The sequence below is a fragment of the Nilaparvata lugens genome, chromosome 7, assembly GCF_014356525.2.
Source record: "Nilaparvata lugens isolate BPH chromosome 7, ASM1435652v1, whole genome shotgun sequence".
In the NCBI taxonomy this organism is placed as follows: Eukaryota; Metazoa; Arthropoda; class Insecta; order Hemiptera; family Delphacidae; genus Nilaparvata; species Nilaparvata lugens.
Genome location: NC_052510.1, coordinates 29,112,670 through 29,133,319, shown reverse-complemented (window position 1 = coordinate 29,133,319; position 20,650 = coordinate 29,112,670). Strand labels below are relative to the sequence as shown.

Here is a 20,650-nt window from a genome sequence, read left to right as displayed (position 1 = left end):
TCTTTTTTTTGTTTTGATTGAATTGTATACTGTACTTATTGTTGTGTTAAGGAAACATATTTGGGTCATTACCTGTTGTTTCAGATGTGATATTGTGAATAAATAAATAAATACATGTACTTTCTCAATGCTTGAAGAACAAATAGTAAGATTGTGCATGCATTTCTTCACTGCATTTTCAAACTCCACTACCCCTACGTGCTTATATCATAACAATATGCTCTATCATAATAATATGCGAAATTAATCACGTATAATATCAATACCGACACAAAAATTAAAAAAAGTATGAAGCAATGCCACATGTCTAACTGAAATGAAGAGGAGAGAGAATTTATCCACTAGAAGCTAGAATAGACGTTGATTGCATAGTCCTAATTTGGAACCGCCTCTGCATTACTACATTCCAATGTGCTCTAGAAAGAGTCTGCACTTGGAAAGTCTGATATACATGAGTCCTAATTAAAAAGTGAGGTACTCGAAAATACAAGATTTTCCATTTTGAATTATAGCATTGCATTATGACTATCCATCATAATATAGTATCAATCATAACTATCAATGGAATAGATAATAGTTATTCAATATACAACTAAAATATTGGATTCAACATATTTTTTTCAAATAAAAAGTAGTAGAATTGATCCTTTTTGTAGTCTCATTTCTATTATGAACTAGCAGGGAACCCTTGTTCCGTGAAGGTCTAATGAAAAAATAAACAAACTGAAAACTAGACCTACTGAAATCTTGGACAGTTTAAAAATAGGCCTATAACCATCCTCGGTCAATTAAGAATCGATATGCAAATTTCAAGATAATAAATCCAGTACTGTAGTTCAGACTTGATTATGCGTCATTCGTTAATTTTCTATCCCGTACGTGTATAAACCAATTCTTCCCTTGCCTTATTTTCATTTTCCATGAAAACCATATTGATCTCCCAAATATATAAATGGACAGATGGATTTTAAATAATAATGAACCGACTTGAGGAACAATTGTAGAGCAAGGAGTTAAGAGACCAAACTAATTATTATAGGAGATCAATTTATAATTAAATAATAAAACATCAAGATAACTTGCAGAAAACTTCAAATTCAATTATTTATGGGTGAAAATCCTGCAATTTCTAGTTCTAGTGAACCAGGAAACAATAAAATTGATTCCAATATTGAAGATAAAATTATTAATGTTCGATAATATTTATTCATGTTCTTATAGCCCTAGCGATGTGATCTAGATAAAGAAATCCGAAATATCAAGTGAATAACAAAGTGACTAAATTTCAAAACTTCAATTGATTATATAGGCTTCTCTATTTGGGACACTCAACCTTTTAATCCCATTGTTAGTTTTATTTCATACAGCATTTGAAGTGTAGATCATCAGTGTATAAGGTAGTAATTAAGTAGAAATAATCATGGATATAGTATGAATAGATTCCAGCAACTACTAGTGAAAAAATATGAATGGAATATTCTATAATCAATTGTTTACAGATAAAAGCTCAAATACCAAGTATATAAATCAAGATAGCCGTTCAATGTGGTAGTTCTACATGATAATTGAGAATAGAATTACAGAAAGAACAGTAGTTCAATCCAACAACCTCAATGATATGTGGAAGTGAATAATCCTGGCAAGACTGAATCTGAAATGAAAATACTCCACATAATATCCAGTATATCAGTGAATACTTTAAAAGGGCTCCAGAGTATATGAAGAAGATAACTTTTATTTTTAAAACTCAATCATTATTATTGTTGGAGATCTCCCACACTCCAACAATTGAAAAAATACTGATACTTCACTGAAAAAACACAAATACTGCAAAAAGTCTCAGATCAAGTCTAACAAAATTCTTACAATAATAAGGTTCCTATCCAGACAAGTTTAACCTAAAAGTACAATGATTTATGGCGGTTTGTCAACAGCGCAGAGATATTGGTGAGATTGATTTCAACAGCCCCTGCTGCCTGCTGCCGAGGAGGGAGTAGCCGGATAAAAGATTTATTCAAATAAATGTATGCCTACACAATGTGGGGACCTTGCCATTATATTTTTATTATTGCAGAGCAGGGAACTGGGGCAGCCGCTGACTCTGACTACTTTATGTCAAGGTCCCCCCTGCTCCCCCGACCAAATCCTCCAGCTCAGGACTCCTCCTCCTCCTCCAACTCCTCAGCTCCAGGCAGGGTGTGTCACTTCTTCATCTGATCACGTCCACCTATATATGTCGCACTCCTCACTCTGGCAAGACACTGAACACTCGTGGTCCAGCCCAACACATACACAATGTACAAGGTAAGTTTTTGTGAAAAGTTTCCAAAAGTTTGCAAGTTATCGTTTCAGAAGTGTTAGTGTCAAAAAGTTTCATTCGGTACAAGAGTTTGTTCGTCTTATTTATTTTTCTAGAGATCGTCTTGTGGTTATTTAATAAAATAATTCTTGATTATAAAATTTGATTGGCAATAGTTCAGAGTTAGTTGCGAAATATTGACGTGGATTGATAGTTGATTCACAATAGTTGAGAGTTAGTTGTGAAGTATTGATGTGAATCGATAGTTCAAGTGATATGTGAGAGAAAAGCTCCATGATAAGGTTATCAGCTATTAAAATGTGAAATGTAGATCATTATTGGAAGAGAAAAACATAGATAAAAATTGTGTCAGAAGATGACAAGATGTTTTTGACTTAAAATGTAAATAATCAGTTATCTGTGATGGCAAATCACTATAGGTCAATTGAATAAAAACTAGCAATTGAAAATAAATCATCAGTGATACACCAAGATTTCAATTGGAAGACATTCAAGATAGTTATGTTCAGATCAAGTATCATTTTCTGTTTGTAGTTATAAAAAGTTATCATTCTATATTTTAAGATTTGATTATTCATTTGGAGAATACTGATACTAGTTTCTCTTATATTAGAAATTTTTTACGAAATGTTGAGGTATGATCGCAAAAACTGATATTCAGATGTGAATTTCAGCAAAAGTGGAAAAATTATGAAGCTTTCGTTTTCCTTCATATGAGAAGTTCATTTAATTGAATAAATGAGTGAGAGTTACATTTTCAATAATTCGATTTTTATTTCAATAATATATTGGATAATTTCAAATAAAAATTAGGGATTGAATCAGGATTCCATTCGAATACAAAAACAGTGGGGTTCAAAAACACATTAAACAGTGGGAAAGATCATTGGATGCTAGTTAGTGAGTTAAAAACTTAGATTAATTTATGAAAATCTTCATATAGATGTTCACTTATGGAATATTCCATGTTCCACATCATCATTTTTATATCTCATGAAGAAGTAATATACAGTGTAAATTTGAAGAAGCATAAATGAATATTTATATATCAAATTGAATATATTGATGAATAACAATAAGAAAATACGGTACCGGTACAAAAAATTAAAAAAATATATCACATAAAACATATCCCAACAACACAATATCAGCTCGTAGATATTCTTAGAGGAGTGAGTGAATAAGTAAGTCATAAATCTGCTGTATCTGTTGTATATCTGAATTCACGGATGGGATAGACTTTTTTCAAATATGACGTCCTGAGGACTCCAAAAATATGGAGTATGAGACAAGTCAGGTCAAAAATTTTACATAATACATAATCAACACCAAGTTAACCTTATTCAACTCTCATTAAATCAAACCTGGTCTTGGTTTGAAAGGATCTATTGTACAATATGAAATACTCCATAAACTGAATATTTTTGAATACTCAACTACTGTACTATACTTTTTGAGATTCAATTGATTGAACATAATACTGTCCGCATTAATAGATCTTTCTACATATACTCTGAATTTAGAACGTGTTTTACATAAATTGAATGTATCTTGAATGTATTTTGAATCATATTATGTGAATTGCGGAAATTGATTGCCAATATGTCATTATTTAATTTTAATTACATTCACAGTTATTGACAATTCCTAAATACTGATAAGAGTCGGTAGGGAGCTGATTTAAACCATCAAACAAACAATAATCATAGTAACTTGTAAATTTTTTGAATAATTAGATCAATCACTGAAATTATATAAACTTCTGCGAAAGTATGTATGATAAAATTTGAAAAGAAGCTTAGGAATACCTCCTATTTTGAGTACACTCACTTCTTGACATGATGACATACTGTAGTTATTATTGGACTATGCTTCACTTCATTTTTATGTAGATCGATTTGTCCCTCAAATTAAACGAATAGAATGTAAATGTAAAAAATTGAATTCAATTAAAGCTATCGAATCAGATTTTACTAATATTATTAGTCAATCATAAACAGATTCGTCAGGTACCATCATTCGATCTATACAAGTACAAGCTATTAAAAATTATAATAAACAAACTATTAGGGATTGGAAAATGTTCTTTTGATCAAAATTGAAAAATCTAAATTACCTGATAGGTAGTCAGGTAGTATTACATGGTGGTATGCATGGAATAATTCTAAGTTTCAATGAATAAGTACAATTTAGTCATTACTATCATTGCTTGAAAAATATAAATTCACCTTATATTATTCTACATAAAGTGGTGCTCACTGTTCTTATATTGTGTCTTTTAATACTGTTATACTACATTTGAATTAATGTTTTTATAGTATGAACCGATTTTATTTCAGTAAATCATTCATAATAATAATTTGAATGTATCAAATACTGTATAGAAATATTAAACAATATCATAGAATCGGATAACAACAATACAGTTCAAGGTCGTTACACACCCGATAGAAAATATGCTATGCATTCAAGTAGTTGATGCTGATAAGTTGAACCGCCTGACCAGATGTAGGACAAACATGTCCGACCTTGCCACCAAGCATCACATAACAGATATCATACGAACCCATTATAATATTATGGTAGAAGGTCTACATGTACACCACAGCCTCATAAATCCTTCTCATAACGCCCCAAACTAATCTAATAACAGCCCACACCTTAAAGAGCTGATGAAACCTCCTTAATTACACAATCAATAATGCACCAGATCTACATGAGACAATGGCTTGTTATAATGGGCTGCGCGGAAAGATTGCAATTTTGTATGTGCGATAGCTTATCATTGGTGCTTGAGGGCTCACCAGTCACCACTGATATGAATATGAAACAGATTTCACAAGTGTGCCAGTCATGGATGAAGGATGAAGAGAGTTGAGCAATGTCGGCCATCAATTCATAGTTGGACTACCACACCCTCAACTGCATGCAGTCACATGGCTGCAGCTGTAGAATGGGCGAAATGTCAGCCGCTGAGAAAAGGGATGATGGATCGAATAGGCATGCCTACTGGTAGCTGTCAGTCAACTTAGTTTAGCTAATTGATGTCAGTAGCTGGTTCATTTTCTGAACAATATGACTTGGCAATGCACAGTACAGTATCCTTCACCACATTACCTTTACAATGTGCAGTATTCTAACTTGAATATCTAAAATTATACCAATATTTTGCTAATTTCTATTTTCGAACCAGAATTACAAAATAGTCTTTTATATTTTCAAGTAGATTTGTCACGAAAATAACATGAATAAAAACAAAAAACTTACATCTACTTGGATGAATTATAATTCAATTATATTCACATTAGAACTTGATTTTCAATTATTTTCTATAAAGTGCATTATATTAAAGTTATTATATAATATTCATGAGAGGTGTAGAGAAAAATGGGTTAAGGAAAGAGAACAAGTGAAGCCTTGGGAATGTTCTCATTGTAATTGACTCTGTCAAAATTGTCACTAATAAATACTGCACGGTGAAAAACTTCTAATATTCTTTTATGAATTTCACGGATTGATGAGACACCAATAATTTGCGAAGGGTAATTTTCTGGATAGATATCTGGATTTTTATTACAAAAAACTAGTTCAATATTTTGAAAAGTTGTATACTATAATAGCTAAAATTCCTCTCCTAGTTGAATTTACAAACGTCCTATTCATGATTTTCAGATTTTCGTTCTTGCCTCCGCCCTTGTGGCAGCAGCTCAGGCTGGAGTGATCGGCGCACCCGCCGTAGTCGCCCCAGGTGCACCCCTCAGCTATGCCGCCCCCGCATACGCTGCCCCTGCCTACAAGGTAGCCGCCCCTGTGGCATACGCTGCCCCCGCATACGCTCCCCACGCATACGCCGCCCCCGTCGCCAAGGTTGCCGCCCCTGTGGCCTACGCCGCCCCCCTTGCCAAGGCTGTTGATGCTGATTACGACCCCAACCCACAGTACAGCTATGCCTACGACATCCAGGATGCTCTGACCGGAGACTCCAAGAGCCAGCACGAGAGCCGATCCGGAGATGTTGTCCAGGGCAGCTACTCCCTTGTCGAGCCCGATGGCTCCCGCAGGACCGTCGAGTACACCGCTGACCCCGTCAACGGATTCAACGCCGTCGTCCACAAGGAGCCCGCTGGTCACCCAGTCGTCGCCAAGGTTGCTGCCCCCGTCGCATACGCCGCCCCCGTCGCCAAGGTCGCTGCCCCAGTTGCCTACGCCGCCGCCCCCGCTTACTACCACCACTAAGAATTTCCGACAAATTTTTCCCACCTCCAACAAAATTCTTCTCTAAAAATTTCTAAAGACGGTACAACGATTGCTCAATCATCATTGACAACCTCACCTAGTCTCAACATCTCATCTTCATCATCATTATTTATTGAAAATCTATTTATTTCCAAACTGCAATAAAACAGAAAACCTATACAAACTATGCCTTCTCATTTAACCTTTAACTTTAGAGATAAGCATTAAGTAGATTAGAAAAAATATTTTATTCCATATTAAAGCATAAATACTCGTAACATTCGACTTTACATGCCAATAATCTAGATCTGGAGTAATATTGGAAGTCAACATTAGATTATGCATATATTATGTATTATTATGGAATGTACCTAGACATTTATGGATTTTAAAACATAGAAATATGATCCTAGAATAGATAATTAAGGAAAAATATTTATTATAATGAAGTTTTGACAAAGCCACCGCCGCAAATGTATAATTATGTTGAAATTAAGCTTGAAAGGATGAAGTATACAGATATAAATAATTATATCAAGTTTGAAGTAAAGTGATTTTTATTTCAATTATGATGAGGTAAGCAATTATATGAACATTCAAGAAAAAATCGAAGGCTAAGGTATGCGTGTAGAAGGCACCACAAAAAGAAAAGACTGACTCCACTGTCAATTCATGGCGCGATTCCATGAGCTCAAATAATATGTTAATAGACATTGAGAAGATTTCATAACTCAGACCCAATTATATCCATGATATTATCAAGTAAACTAAGAGTAACTCTCAAAAGATAATTGTCTTGAGGGATAGAATTGTGGATTGAATCCCTTTTGTCTTGATCCACTTATCAACTTATCGAACCAAATGATAGTCATTGCATTGCCAAGTCATTAAAATGGGCTACTAAGGAATCTGAATTGATAAAGATAGAAGATTCGATGAATATTAATGCTAATTTGTTAGCAAATGTATTATACATACAGATAGTTTTATGAACAACAGTAACTAATGTTATTTAAAAATATTATTTGAACCATGCATTTTTTGAGCAATAAACGATTCGATTTGAAATGTATTATAAAAAGTAGTATTGTAGAAGATAGTTTTTTCTTAAATCAAGGAAAAGTGGATTTTATCCCCAGAGGAATCGACGAATTTTGAGAAAGTTTTGGCCTGACCATCGTTACAAGAATATGGCATAGAATAGGGTATAAAACAAGATTAGTTCAGTCATACATCACAAGTTCAAGATCAACATCATAAACTCATTTTTTCATGCAATTATTATCGCTTATAATGATCAATGATTAATATGAGCACGTGAGAATTTTCAAGGATAAAAATATTTCAGAATTCGATACCTCATTTGTTTGACAAACGTCATATCTGAAGTTTGATAAATATCCGAATAGTCAATTACTAGTAGTTATGTGAACAGTAGTCTCACGCAGTATTCTCATCCACAAGCACCTGATTGAAACTATAGACCTTATGGAAATACAGCAATAGACTGGCTTCTCCACACATCTGTATAATCATTTGTCAGCTGATTTATTCATTCATTCATTCATTTATTACATTGTGTACAAATACTAAACATGAGGAAAGGAAAAAGGATGAAGCCCAAAACTGTCCCATTTCCAATTTATACTACTGTATTACTGTCCAAATAAAAATGTTGGTTATGTCACTTTCACTTTTCAAAATAAATTTACGCTCTTCAATACTCAGATAAACGAGCAAATTTTGAATCAAATAGATACTATTAGAGTCTAAAATTAAAAATTCTAGAACAGTAACTTAATAATTATTCAAAAAGTCTAAATTTTGAATGAGTCTAGAAATTTTTCAGCTAAAAACTGAAATAAAACTGAAATTTATGATGAATAATTCTATAGTTTTTTTTTTACTCTAATATTGGCGAATGAAGGAGGCTCCTTTCCCTTTAATATTATCCTTGAAATGCGAAATTTCCAAAAACCTTGTATATACGTCGACGCGCATTTAAAAATCTGGTGTGGCGCACTCACACAACTTTCCTTGCCGTTATGAAAATTGATCAACTGACGCTAGTGTATATCAAACGCGCATATCAAATCTACTATTCTAAGATCTGAGACAGCTGGTGACAGGACAATAGCGCTGCACACACACGAAGTCTGCTATCTCTTCATAGTGAATGATTTAATAGAATCAACAGTTGCCAACAGTTTGCAATTGAATAATCTTATTTTCTCGCATTTCGAGCTTATTTTCAATTTTAGGTGAAAATGTTACTGAACACTAATTGTAGAGATTTTCATGCTGAATCTTTTCCACTTGAATTGTTTAGTTTAAATTGTATCTGAAGACTGATAATTATTGAGAACCTAAAATCAAACTTTGCATAGATAGGGCGGTGCTCCTGAAATTTTAACAGATATGGGACTTGTGGCAGTCGATAGAGCTTGTTAATGAATTTTTTAGGTATGTATTTGATCAAAATCGTTGGAGCCGTTTTCGAGAAAAACGCGAAAACCCCTGTTTTTGACAACATTTTCTCCATTTTAGCCGCCATCTTGAATTGCATTTGAACGAAATTGTTCGTGTTGGATCCTTACACTGAAAGGACCTTAAGTTCCAAATTTCAAGTCATTCCGTTGATTGGGAGATGAGATATCGTGTACACAGGCGCACACACACACACACACACAACACACACACACACACACACACACACACACACACATATATTTAATGTTTAATATTTAATATATATATATATATATACAATACAGAACAATACCCAAAACCCACTTTTTTGGACTCAGGGGACCTTGAAACGTATAGAAATTTGGAAATTGGGGTACCTTAATTTTTTTTCGGAAAGCAATACTTTCCTTACCTATGGTAATAGGGCAAGGAAAGTAAAAAAGGAACATACCTGTCAAATTTCATGAAAATCTATTACCGCGTTTCGCCGTAAATGCGCAACTTATAAACATATAAACATTCAAACATTAAGAGAAATGCCAAACCGTCGACTTGAATCTAAGACCTCACTTCGCTCGGTCAATAATATTTATAAATTACCTAATGAGGTAAATCTATCAATATTATTATAATTAAGATAATTTTAACGAGAAGTATGATAACCTGCAATCAAATTTTCTATACAACTTTGGCCACTTATTAAAAGATCGATACGATTCCAATTTATCGGAGTAAACTAATCAAAAGATTAATCAGAAAGACAACTTGCTCTTTGCTCTAGTGGGATCTGTATTAGGCAGCGAGAATACAAAATTAATCTTGACCTTGTTTCAAGAGCTTGGAAGAAGTCGAAAGTCATGCATAATATTATTTTGGACGAGAACCTGTCTTTTCTGTAAGCTTAGCTTTACCTGTATTTGGAGATGTTGGTTCATGACTACTTGATAAACAAAACTTTTTGAGTGGTCGGAGAAGCTTCAATCAATCAGCAATCAAATCAATCAAAATTCTATCCTTTTTGCAGAGGTATTGTAAGATTTTTCCAAAATGCAATAACACACCGTGTTGAATTTTTATTTGGATGTTACACAAAAAATGATTTCATTCAATTTGTTCAACTATTCCATTAGAGAAAAAGAAATATCCAATTCAGTAATTTGAAAAAGGAACAGTAGAAGAATAATATTGAAATGACCTGAATTTTTAGAACACAACCCTATTTTAGCTTTTCATTGGGTTTTTGGATTCTTTTCAAGAACGATTCTCAAGCTTCATCACAGTAAACCCAAATTTTATTTGCTAATTATGACGTTTTTCAATGATCTTATGACTAAAAATTGAAATCATGGCTATTCCAAGAAGACAGTTCCCGTAATTATTTTCAAGCAGAATTTATGAAGTACAATTTTACTTATGTCAAAAAGTTTGTCATTCTCCAAATTAAAGGAATTGAAATTGACATTTCATATAGGAGCACGTATATTACAAGAATGAAAAGTGCAATATTTGATAATAAACTAACTGTGATAAGCAAGGTGTTAGCAAATCAATGTGGGTCGAAGAAATGGAAATAATAAACGATTAGAATCACTGGATACGAACTTGAACTTTAACATAACGTCTGAGGAAAGACCTCTGATCTCAGTTGGGTCAACAAGCCAGCCTACACAAACAAGATTGAATGAACTGGATAGAGAAAGAGAGAGACAGAACAGATGAAGAGAGGTGAAGGACCGTGAGAGAATGGTAATGATATGTCGGTTAATACGTGTGAGAGAGAAGGAGGGGTATCAACAGGTGGAGGAGTCTGGAGGCAGAAAGTAGATTCATGTTCTATTAGATAATGCGTGAGAATTGGGACAGTAATATGACAAGATCATCAAGGATAAGGAAATTATGAATTGGTGGTGGAGGATTATAGGCATACACACAATGAATACAATCAAGCAAGATGGATACAGGATAAATTGGGTGGATGGTACAATAAAAATTGGGAGAATTAAGAAAAGGTGTTTGTAAATATGATAGTTTTTATCTAATGACAATGATAATCTCAAAAGAATGTACACCTTGATGAGCAAATACATGATGATGCACTAACCACTACATCAGATGTGTAGCTGATAATCAGCCAACGTTTTCAATATTGATAAGAACGACACTATCGGTTGTTAGCTGAGAAGAAGTCGTCCGTGAATATTGATGTCGAACGCCACAGATGAACATGACCTAATGCACCTCTGTGCTTCAGCAATCCTCAAGCCAACAATAGGTAGGAAACAAGAACCATACTTATGAGCGGTGCTCACACAAATAGACAGCGTGAGAGCTAAGTTCAATGACACCATTCTGAATTTAGCTTCAATAAAATCATCGCCCGAATCTCCATGAATGAGGTAGCAAAACGGGAAATCAATAATAATAATAATTCAAGCAATTGGTGATTTCTTCACCAAGTTGTGATTCGATTGAGGCCTTAGTACGCTTTTAATTGCAGACGGCCTTCAACCAGTCATGTTGGCCATCTTGCATCACGGTATTATTTAAGCACACAGAGGAAAGAATATTAAATCTCTGGTTAGCATCAATTTTGTAATAAACTGTATTTTATTCGGTTATTTTAATCGAAAACTGATAATTGGATATGATCGTCAGCACCGAGTATTTACAAGTGTTACTGAGATCAAATGATAATGCTACCTACATACGTTGCACAAGATGATCCAAGTGGAAACGAAAGCTATTTACAATGGACAAATTTAAAGATGGTTGAATTCCTAACATAAATAGTACCTACATTGATTGATGATTTATGTGGAACAGAATATGGAATCGTGTTATAACTTCTTGTTGGGAAAATTCTACACATCTAGAAGCAGTGTTCAGTACATTAAAATAGTATAATGTAATTTTAAAAAGAAAATTAAATACAATAGTTGTTTTCTCTTGTTAATGATAGCCTACTCAATCGAGTTGCTGATTTGTTCGTGGACCATGAGGTGAGGGTTGATACAACAAATATACCAAAGGAGAAGAAAGCAAACCTATGATCAGAGTAGCAATAGGGATTTTCAACGCTCTAGACCTTGTTCCAAATGAGAAGCAACAATGATTTTCATATCAGGTCTACAAATTTTGGGAAGAACTCGGTTGACAATAAAAAATTATAATCTCAATAATTTACTTTAAATCAGTCTACTTCCTACTGAATTAAAAAAGGTGATCTAATTATCATCCAAATGGAGAGCTCAAGTTGACCAAAAGAAATCAATCAATTACAGATAATAATTTCTTATTATTTATGGTATCACTTTCAATGGTGGTGATGACGAATGGTATTATTGTCTATAGGAAGATTTGGACAAATTATTGATGAATAACAATAAAGTTGGATTATGATTGATGTTGTGTTATTTTTCCTCAATGAATGAAACGCAAAAGAACTTGTTAACAATAGTTAAATTATTTGGATTATTCTTCAGTTACTGTGTAGAGATATTTTGTCCATTGGAACAATTTTTTCCCATCCCCGCCATCAAGATTTCATCTCTTTGGATTTTTTTATCTCATATACGATCATAAGTTTAACCACTAAAGTTTACTTGCTAAAAGCATATTTTTTGAATTTATAATCTTTTCAAAATCTATAATAAACATTTTTCAATTTCCAACATTGTTTTGGAACTTGAAACAGTTTTTTAAAATGAGATCATTGAAATGGTTAGAGATATCGATGTGCGGGTTTCGCCATTGATATTAATTTTCTCTTGAAATTCCGAATCGAAATCATGTATCACGTGACAACGTTCCCATTTGAAAAAAATGAGGTTGGATTCATGTGACGGATCAAACTTTCATTTTTTTTTTGTTAGTTTCAATTTCAATTTAATTATTCCAAAATATAATTTTTATAAAAACAGTATACATAGATTACAAGAGTTACAAAACAAGAGTTTTGAAGCGACAGAAAATTATTTTTAATTCAAATAGGATGCCGCCCATGAGACCTCTACTGTCAAATTATCTTTGTTGAAGTAATATTAGCTGTGTACACGATATCTCATCTCCCAATTAACGGAATGACTTGAAATTTGGAACTTAAGGTCCTTACACTATAAGGATCCGACACGAACAATTTCGATCGAATGCAATTTAAGATGGCGGCTAAAATGGCAAAAAGGTTGTCAAAAACAGGTTTTATCGCGATTTCCTCGAAAATGGGTCCAACTATTTTGATCAAATTTATACCTAAAATAGTCATTGATAAGCTATATCAACTGCCACAAGTCCCATATCTGTAAAAATTCCAGGAGCTCCGCCCCATCTATGAAAAGTTTTATTTTAGATTTCCAATTATCAGGTCTCAGATATAATTTTAACGAAAAATTTCGAGTGAAAACATTGAGCATGAAAATGTCTACAATTAATGTCCAGTAGCTTTTTCACCTAAAACTGAAAATAAGCTTGATATTTGAGAAAATGTGATTATTCAATTAAATCATTCACTATGAAGAGATAGCAGATCTCGAGAGTTATCCAGCGTTATTGTCCTGTCACCAGCTGGCTCAGATCTTTGAATAGTAGACTTCAGATGCCTGTGAACACTAGCGTCAGGTGATCAATTTTCATAACGGAAAGAAAAGTTGTGTGAATGCGCCACAACAGAATTTTTTGGTATATTTTTTCGAGTGAATAAATTTGATTTGATTTCGGATTAATGGAAGATGATGAAATCTACATGATATTAGATAACAATATCGGGGCACCGAGCTTTGCTCGTTATTTATTTATTGATAAACAGAACTCGATTCTTGACATAACGGCATGAAACTTTGGAAATATGTTGTGTGAATATTGGGGATGGTTTCTGAAAAGAAATTTTAATAGGGGGGCTCTAATAATAATTATTTATTAATCCATTTTACAGACATATGATTACAATTCGCCGTGCAGTTCGCTCCACAATATTTTTGCTATCCATCATAAGTGGAGAACATGAATACAGAAGTATCGGCAATTTTTTATTTGATTAAATTCATGTTTTGAAGAATTCATTGTTACGATTGATAAATTGATAGGAGCTTATAAATATTTTCTAATTCAAATGAAATAACTTCTGAAAAAAATAATGATTGGATAAATAGTTAAATACCAATTAATAAAACCATGAATTTTATTTTAAATTTAAACCATCATTTTATTAATAGAACCATGAATTTACCAAGAACTCAGTACATAGACAATTCATTCAACTAATTCTGTATTGATAAAATTATAATAATTTTCTCTATTGATAATCAATTTCATCAACTAACTGGAAAAAGTTCTTCAATTTCCATGAATTTATTAATAGAATTATATAAATCTAAAGTGTAGGTCATATCTAAATTCACAAAGAGTTCGATTCTTGTTGGCAAGATAGATGTTATTCAATGCAGAAATCATTGTTATTTTACTAAAAGATAGGATAAAATTTCTCTTTCAGGGGGAGTTTTGACAACCCACAAAACTCATTTTTCATTTGAAGAAATAATATCAAAAAGGTGCATAGGACCTTACTTTTTTGTTCAGCTTGCCAAAATACCCCTCATTTCAATATTAAAATTTTCGACTGATTGTACAGTGAGTCAATCATTCTATCGAGGCTTGAATAATTTTGAAATTTTAATTAAATAAAAATGGTAGAGAATATTATCATGTAGATATCAACACCTTTATTTAAAGACATATTAACTGCATGCGTTTTCATATTGCCGATACAGCATTGATAAAACTGTAGACGTTTATTTAGCAGTCTCAAAAAACTGTTCTAGCTGGAAAATTAATAATACCTAGATGCCACGTGTAGGCTTATACGTGTAGTCATAGTTATATGATTATTATTGACTACCACGTGTAGTCATCAGGAAAACGAAGTTCAAAACGATGGTTTTCCTAAACATATGTTTTTGAGATAATTTCTTTGATGCAGCTGTTTCACATTCACCATAAATTATACAGAGTTTGTGAAAATAAAAATATTTATTGATTATCAAAACAATACTATTATTATATTAATGATAATAATTAATTATTAAAACAATACTTCTATTATATCAATAATAATAATATTATTAAACAAATTTTACAATTAATTATCAGAACAATATTATTGAGGTTGAGTGGAATCAGGTAGAAAGCAATAATAAAACAGATGTTCTTTTTTGAATTTCTATAATATTATTTTGTTTTTCCAATGATTACAACATATGTTAGAATATCACATGTCAATAAATAAATTATCTCATTTCCATATGGCACTCACCTTACCATATTCATAACCTTACTTAATAGGATCCTTTTTCATCCTTTGAAACCCTTAGAGGCAAAATATCTCAAAATCCGTTCTTAGTGCGCGTCTAGTATGTTTGAAGAATATTTGTGCAAAGTTTCAAGTCTGTAGGACAATTAGTTTGAGCTGTAGTGTGATTTTACATCAACATTTTCGAAAAATTCCCTCTCCTGGACCCCCCTGTGCTCCTGATCGAAATTTTTCTGCATAGATCTAATTTTTTTTCGTAGCTGAACAAAAAAGTTTCTCATGACTTTGCTGTGCAATGAGCGGTTAAAAAGTACAAAATTTTGGGGGGGCCCCAGCTCCCTCAGGGGGGCAAATTTCTGAAAATCCTTTCTTAGTGGATGTTTTCAGGCTACCATAAACAATCGTGCAAAATTTCAAGTTTTTAGGCTCAGTAGTTTGGGCTGTGGTGTGATTTCAGTCTGTCTGGGCTTAGCCTTTTATAAGTATAGAGAAGAAGAGAAGAAGATAAATATTCCAAAAAGTAGGTTATGTTCCATACACTTGAATTCAGGTGAAATTTTCAGTCCAAATATTTGAAAACATAATAGTTCTGATTCAGATTGTTTACATACCAAATTGAATAATAAAATAACACTCACTAATCACTTGGAACTGTAAAATATTGATTAACTTTGAATATTATGATATATACCATCTCATATCAACAAATCAGATCACTGTATTTTGAGCAAATCAATTAAAATCTCTAGATTTATCGCGACATACGGTAAGCTAATTGATTACACAGCTGATCTCCCACACAGGCACACGCATCTTCTGTTATTGACAGACAACAAAATCATCATGTTTTTCCAAGGATGAATTATCCTTTTCATGTCCTTCAGCGAGTTTTCCCAGGGATGAGACCTAGTGCAATCGAATTTTGATATTATAAACCTACTATATTCCAAATTTCGTGAAAATTGTTAGAGCCGTTTTTGAGATCCGTTGAACATAAATAACCATATAATCAGATAGCCTGTTCTGAACAAAGCTCAGACTAGAGCTACCAGAGGACTGTAATTTACTATTTAAATAATCCAATACAAACAAGGGGCAAAATTTAATCTTCAATTTGAGCCAGGTTATTTATACAGTTAAACTCTGCATCAATGAACAATAAAAAAAGAGCAAAAACTCACCAAATTTATTCCAATCTTGACTACTTGCCCTTTGAAGCCTTTATTAGGTGTTTTGGTCAGGTTCAGGGTGGGACGAAATCTGGGAATAGACAGGTTCTTGCTTCCGGGCTGCCTTTTCGCGTTCAACTTGCAGGCTATGCACTGTGTTTTGAACAAAGCTCAAACTGGATTCTTTATAAATTCAAATCCGATTCAAATTAATTCAATTCAATACTATTTACGCTGTTATATTCATAATTCACACACACTACACTCAAACAATTTACAAGAAATTTCCGATCGAAAATTACATGACAGACAAACACAAATTTTGTCTTGCAAAACAACGGGCCGACGAGACAAGACAGAGACGACTTACAAATAACATCCGCAATGCCAAGCAAGCAGGACGGTCTGCGCCGACGCAAACACAAGCCTGCTATTGGCAGAACTACAGTCTGGCATTCTGGCGCTACAATTCGAGTTCTCTGGCCAGAACATAACCAGATAGCCAGATATAAAAATATAAACAGATATACAGAAATTGCTCGCTTAATTTATATGATGTATACTTATTATATCAATCAATAAAGAATAAAGAATATAATAGGATATGGTAAAATAATAGTTTTGGTAGTACAAAAGTCTATTACGTTTTTTAACCATGATTAAATTTCGGTTAAATGCATTGGGACAAGAACTAATAGAGGAAGTGTAAGACGTCTTAAATCAGCACTTTATGACTCATTTTTATATTAAACTTATGTTTACATTTTTATTAAATAACATCTGACAGTGTCCCCAACCTCTTATTACTCAATACAACATCTCTCTCCTTAAAGGGTGTCACAAAATGATACAAACAGATAAACATATAAACTTAATTCTACATATTACCAAGTTCAATTTAGAACATATCGTATTGAATATTTTCCACTGCTCTTCTAGTATTGAAACAGAAAACTAATGTATCAATAATTATATAAGTATTGTCATGATATCCTTCTTTTTAAGGAACTAAAATTGATAGATAAATTATAGGAAATCAAATTATAGAAAATAGAAATATTTCTATCATGAGAAGCTGTTGTAAACCATAGACCTAGCTAATATAATTACTGCTATTATCTCACCTTATGTTTATAATGTTTCACTATGTATCTCTTATTATATGTCATTTATATATAATAATGAATTTATTGTGCAATCTTTTCCATATAAAATTATTGTTGTGAATAGGAACTATTGGAAAACTAACCTCATTTAGTCAACATGTTTTTAAATATGTCAAAGGGGCACAGCCTCATAAATCATTTACCTGTCAACAAGACGAGAAGAATGTTCTTTATTTTTTATATTTGAATTTATAAAATATCTTGAAGATGTTGAATAAGAAAATATTGATAGACAACATGCAATAAAATAAATAAATTAAAGTAGTGTCTACTCACCGGTATATAGTAGTTGAATTGTTGTTATAAGCAGACAATCACCTGTCAAGCGCTTATCTTTGTACCGTTATTATCAAAATTAGTCTCCCTTGCTATTACTTTATTTTCTTTCGTAGAATTAAAATTTATTTATTGTAATTATTTTTTATTTCCTCGCACTTCACATCACTGTATCACATGGCTTGTGCCAATGTATCGTAGGTCAGTGATTCTTGTAATCACCACGTGAGTGTGATGTCTGATAAGGGAGAAGCTAGCTTCATACGGTATGTTCTAGTGATAAGAGGTTCGACTTTTGTTTGTATTAAAAAATATCCCGGTTTCAAATTTATGTAAATTGCTGATTTTGAATCACTACATCTGGGAACTACTTTCTTTATTTGCAAACGTCATTGTGACGAAAGCCATTTTGAATTATTTCAACCTATCAGAAGCCCAGATTTAATTATCCAAGGGTGTATGAACTTGAGTATCTTCAAAAATAACCACTTCCGAGATGATCATCTAGCGGTAGACAACCATGGTTGAATGTTCCCCGTTTAATTGTTTTAAATGTTAAAGTAAATGTCTCAAATAATTGTAAATCAGCACCAAATACCGTCTCTTATATATTTTCTGATTAATTACGGAGTGAAGTGAAAAAAAAAAAATTAAAACGTCACCGAATTTAGCCGCCGACACTCTGCCTGTGCCACAACGTGAGCGATCCACATCCGAGGCCCAGTTAATTTTCATCCGAAGACATCGAGTGAGTAATTTCATTTCATCATTTTGTATTGGGCCCAATGCACAGTGCAGTGCATCGATAAAATATAACAAAGCGCTAACGACGAATTATTTGAAACTGAGAGTCTCCGACAATACATGAAATTTGTATTAATTGTAATCTCATTTCTTGCTTTCCACGCCAGCCCCCTGAGTCTCAGTCGCTCAAGGCTAGTAATTAATTTATTTTTCAAATATTATCAAATCTCTCCAATTCAATATCTGGACTTTGTTCAATCAAATATCCTGCTAAAAACTTTAAATATAGTAACTCTTCAAATTATCATCACAGTGTTGAATGTGTTGTACACATTAGACTGTGATTTGTTGTATAAAGTGTGGGTTTTTTTGTGCGCATTATATTTGCAGTTTATTATCAAATTATAGCAATTCATTTTATCCCGTGTTTGGCAAACTCACAAGGTATAGTTATAAGACGAGCAACGGTCTCCCTGAACTATATTCATGGCTGTGGGAGTCAGCCGGAAGTGTTGAGCTTATTGATATATTCGCAAACACCATGTTACACCACATTCCATCATTTGTGATTGGATATTATCTTTATATATTTTTTGAGTTCTATGAAGACGGTGTAATCGAGTTGAAAGGAGAGAATAACTACCTCCCAGACCGATTACTCCGGACTCATTCCACTCTTTCTCTGTATTGGCCTTCCTGCTCCCGGGCGGAGGTGAGCCTCAAACAACGTGGAGACCATTACAAGAGGTAACCCCCCAGGAAGCCCATTACAGTATTGACGACAGATACCTCAACCGGAAATATTTTGTAACTAGTTTTTTAGGTCAGATCCAATAAAATCACTATACAATCTGTCATAAGAAGAATCAAGGGTGAGCAAGTGTTTATGCCTCCCACGATTCAGATGATTGTATCGAATCTTGTAGTGAATCAATCAGTCTGGTATTCACTTAGCGTCCACGCACACAGTTTCAAAATTCATAACCTTAACACTGGTGACTCAGTACAAGATTCATTATATGTGTATCGACCTGTCCTTGGAGGCGCGAGTGACTCCCCCAGGAAAAGCTTTACAATATATATTGTAACGTTATTTTTCTATAACGTGTGCCCTGCTTGGCCACAGTCGGTAGAGCAAAGATTTTTGAATATATAAAGTATTTTTTGTGATTCCTGAAAGAGCAATAGTACCAATTTCTTACCAGCTCTCCTAGGAGCTCAAACGGTTCTCTGCTTCTGCTGGCTGCAAACGTCGGCCACTTTAACAGTTCACAGTTTTTGTGACTGATTTGCTGTACTCTGCAAATATAGATGCAGTAGAGATGGACAGATATAAGGGCTCTGATTATCGTACTAGACAATGCGGTACCACCACTAACGCCACCCGCCACTATTCGCCAAAGTGGTCAGCAATGAAAAATGATACCAAGCGGAATCAAAGGCAATACTCTATCAGAATACCTTATAAATTCTATTAATTTATATTGCTGTAACTTAATACTATGACCTTTGAGTTTCTTCAAATCAGATGTGTTGGTACTGGATAATTTACATAAATCTCGGGAACGTACTATTTCCAAAGATTTAACAATCACTGCTGTATATCACTTATCCAACTTATTCGGTGAAGAATACAGTTGGTTGGTAATTTTAATGATAGGTCAATTATGATAATAAAATAGAATATAACAAGATTGGTCATGCATGGAGATAGGATAATAAATAAAAGGTACACCATTCAATAAACACAAAAATATAATGACATGAAATATCAATGAGCAATAATAAAAAATAGAGCAACAAATATAAAAATAATATGAGAATAAATATAAATTGAAATTTATCACAGATAGCTCACAGCTTTGTTTCTTAGCACAAAATATTACCATGTGCTTCATTAATCAGCAAACATATAGTTTTAAATAATACAGCTCAGTTATTGACTTGCGATTGCTTGTCGAAAGAAATT

General features: G+C 33.2%; 2 protein-coding genes across 5 annotated transcripts in view; one reads left to right on the top strand and one right to left on the bottom strand.

Annotated features, from left to right (window-relative positions):
- LOC111045898 (cuticle protein) overlaps positions 1-6,740 on the top strand; it is a 33,791-nt gene extending 27,051 nt beyond the window's left edge. The window contains exon 3 of the mRNA XM_039432480.1: positions 5,993-6,740. Coding sequence (XP_039288414.1) covers positions 5,993-6,556 — 564 coding nt within the window. The 3' untranslated portion in view covers positions 6,557-6,740. The remainder of the gene's footprint in view (positions 1-5,992) is intronic.
- Positions 1-20,650, bottom strand: part of LOC111050942 (neurobeachin-like protein 2) — a 347,898-nt gene that overhangs the window by 108,549 nt on the left and 218,699 nt on the right. The window lies entirely within an intron of this gene.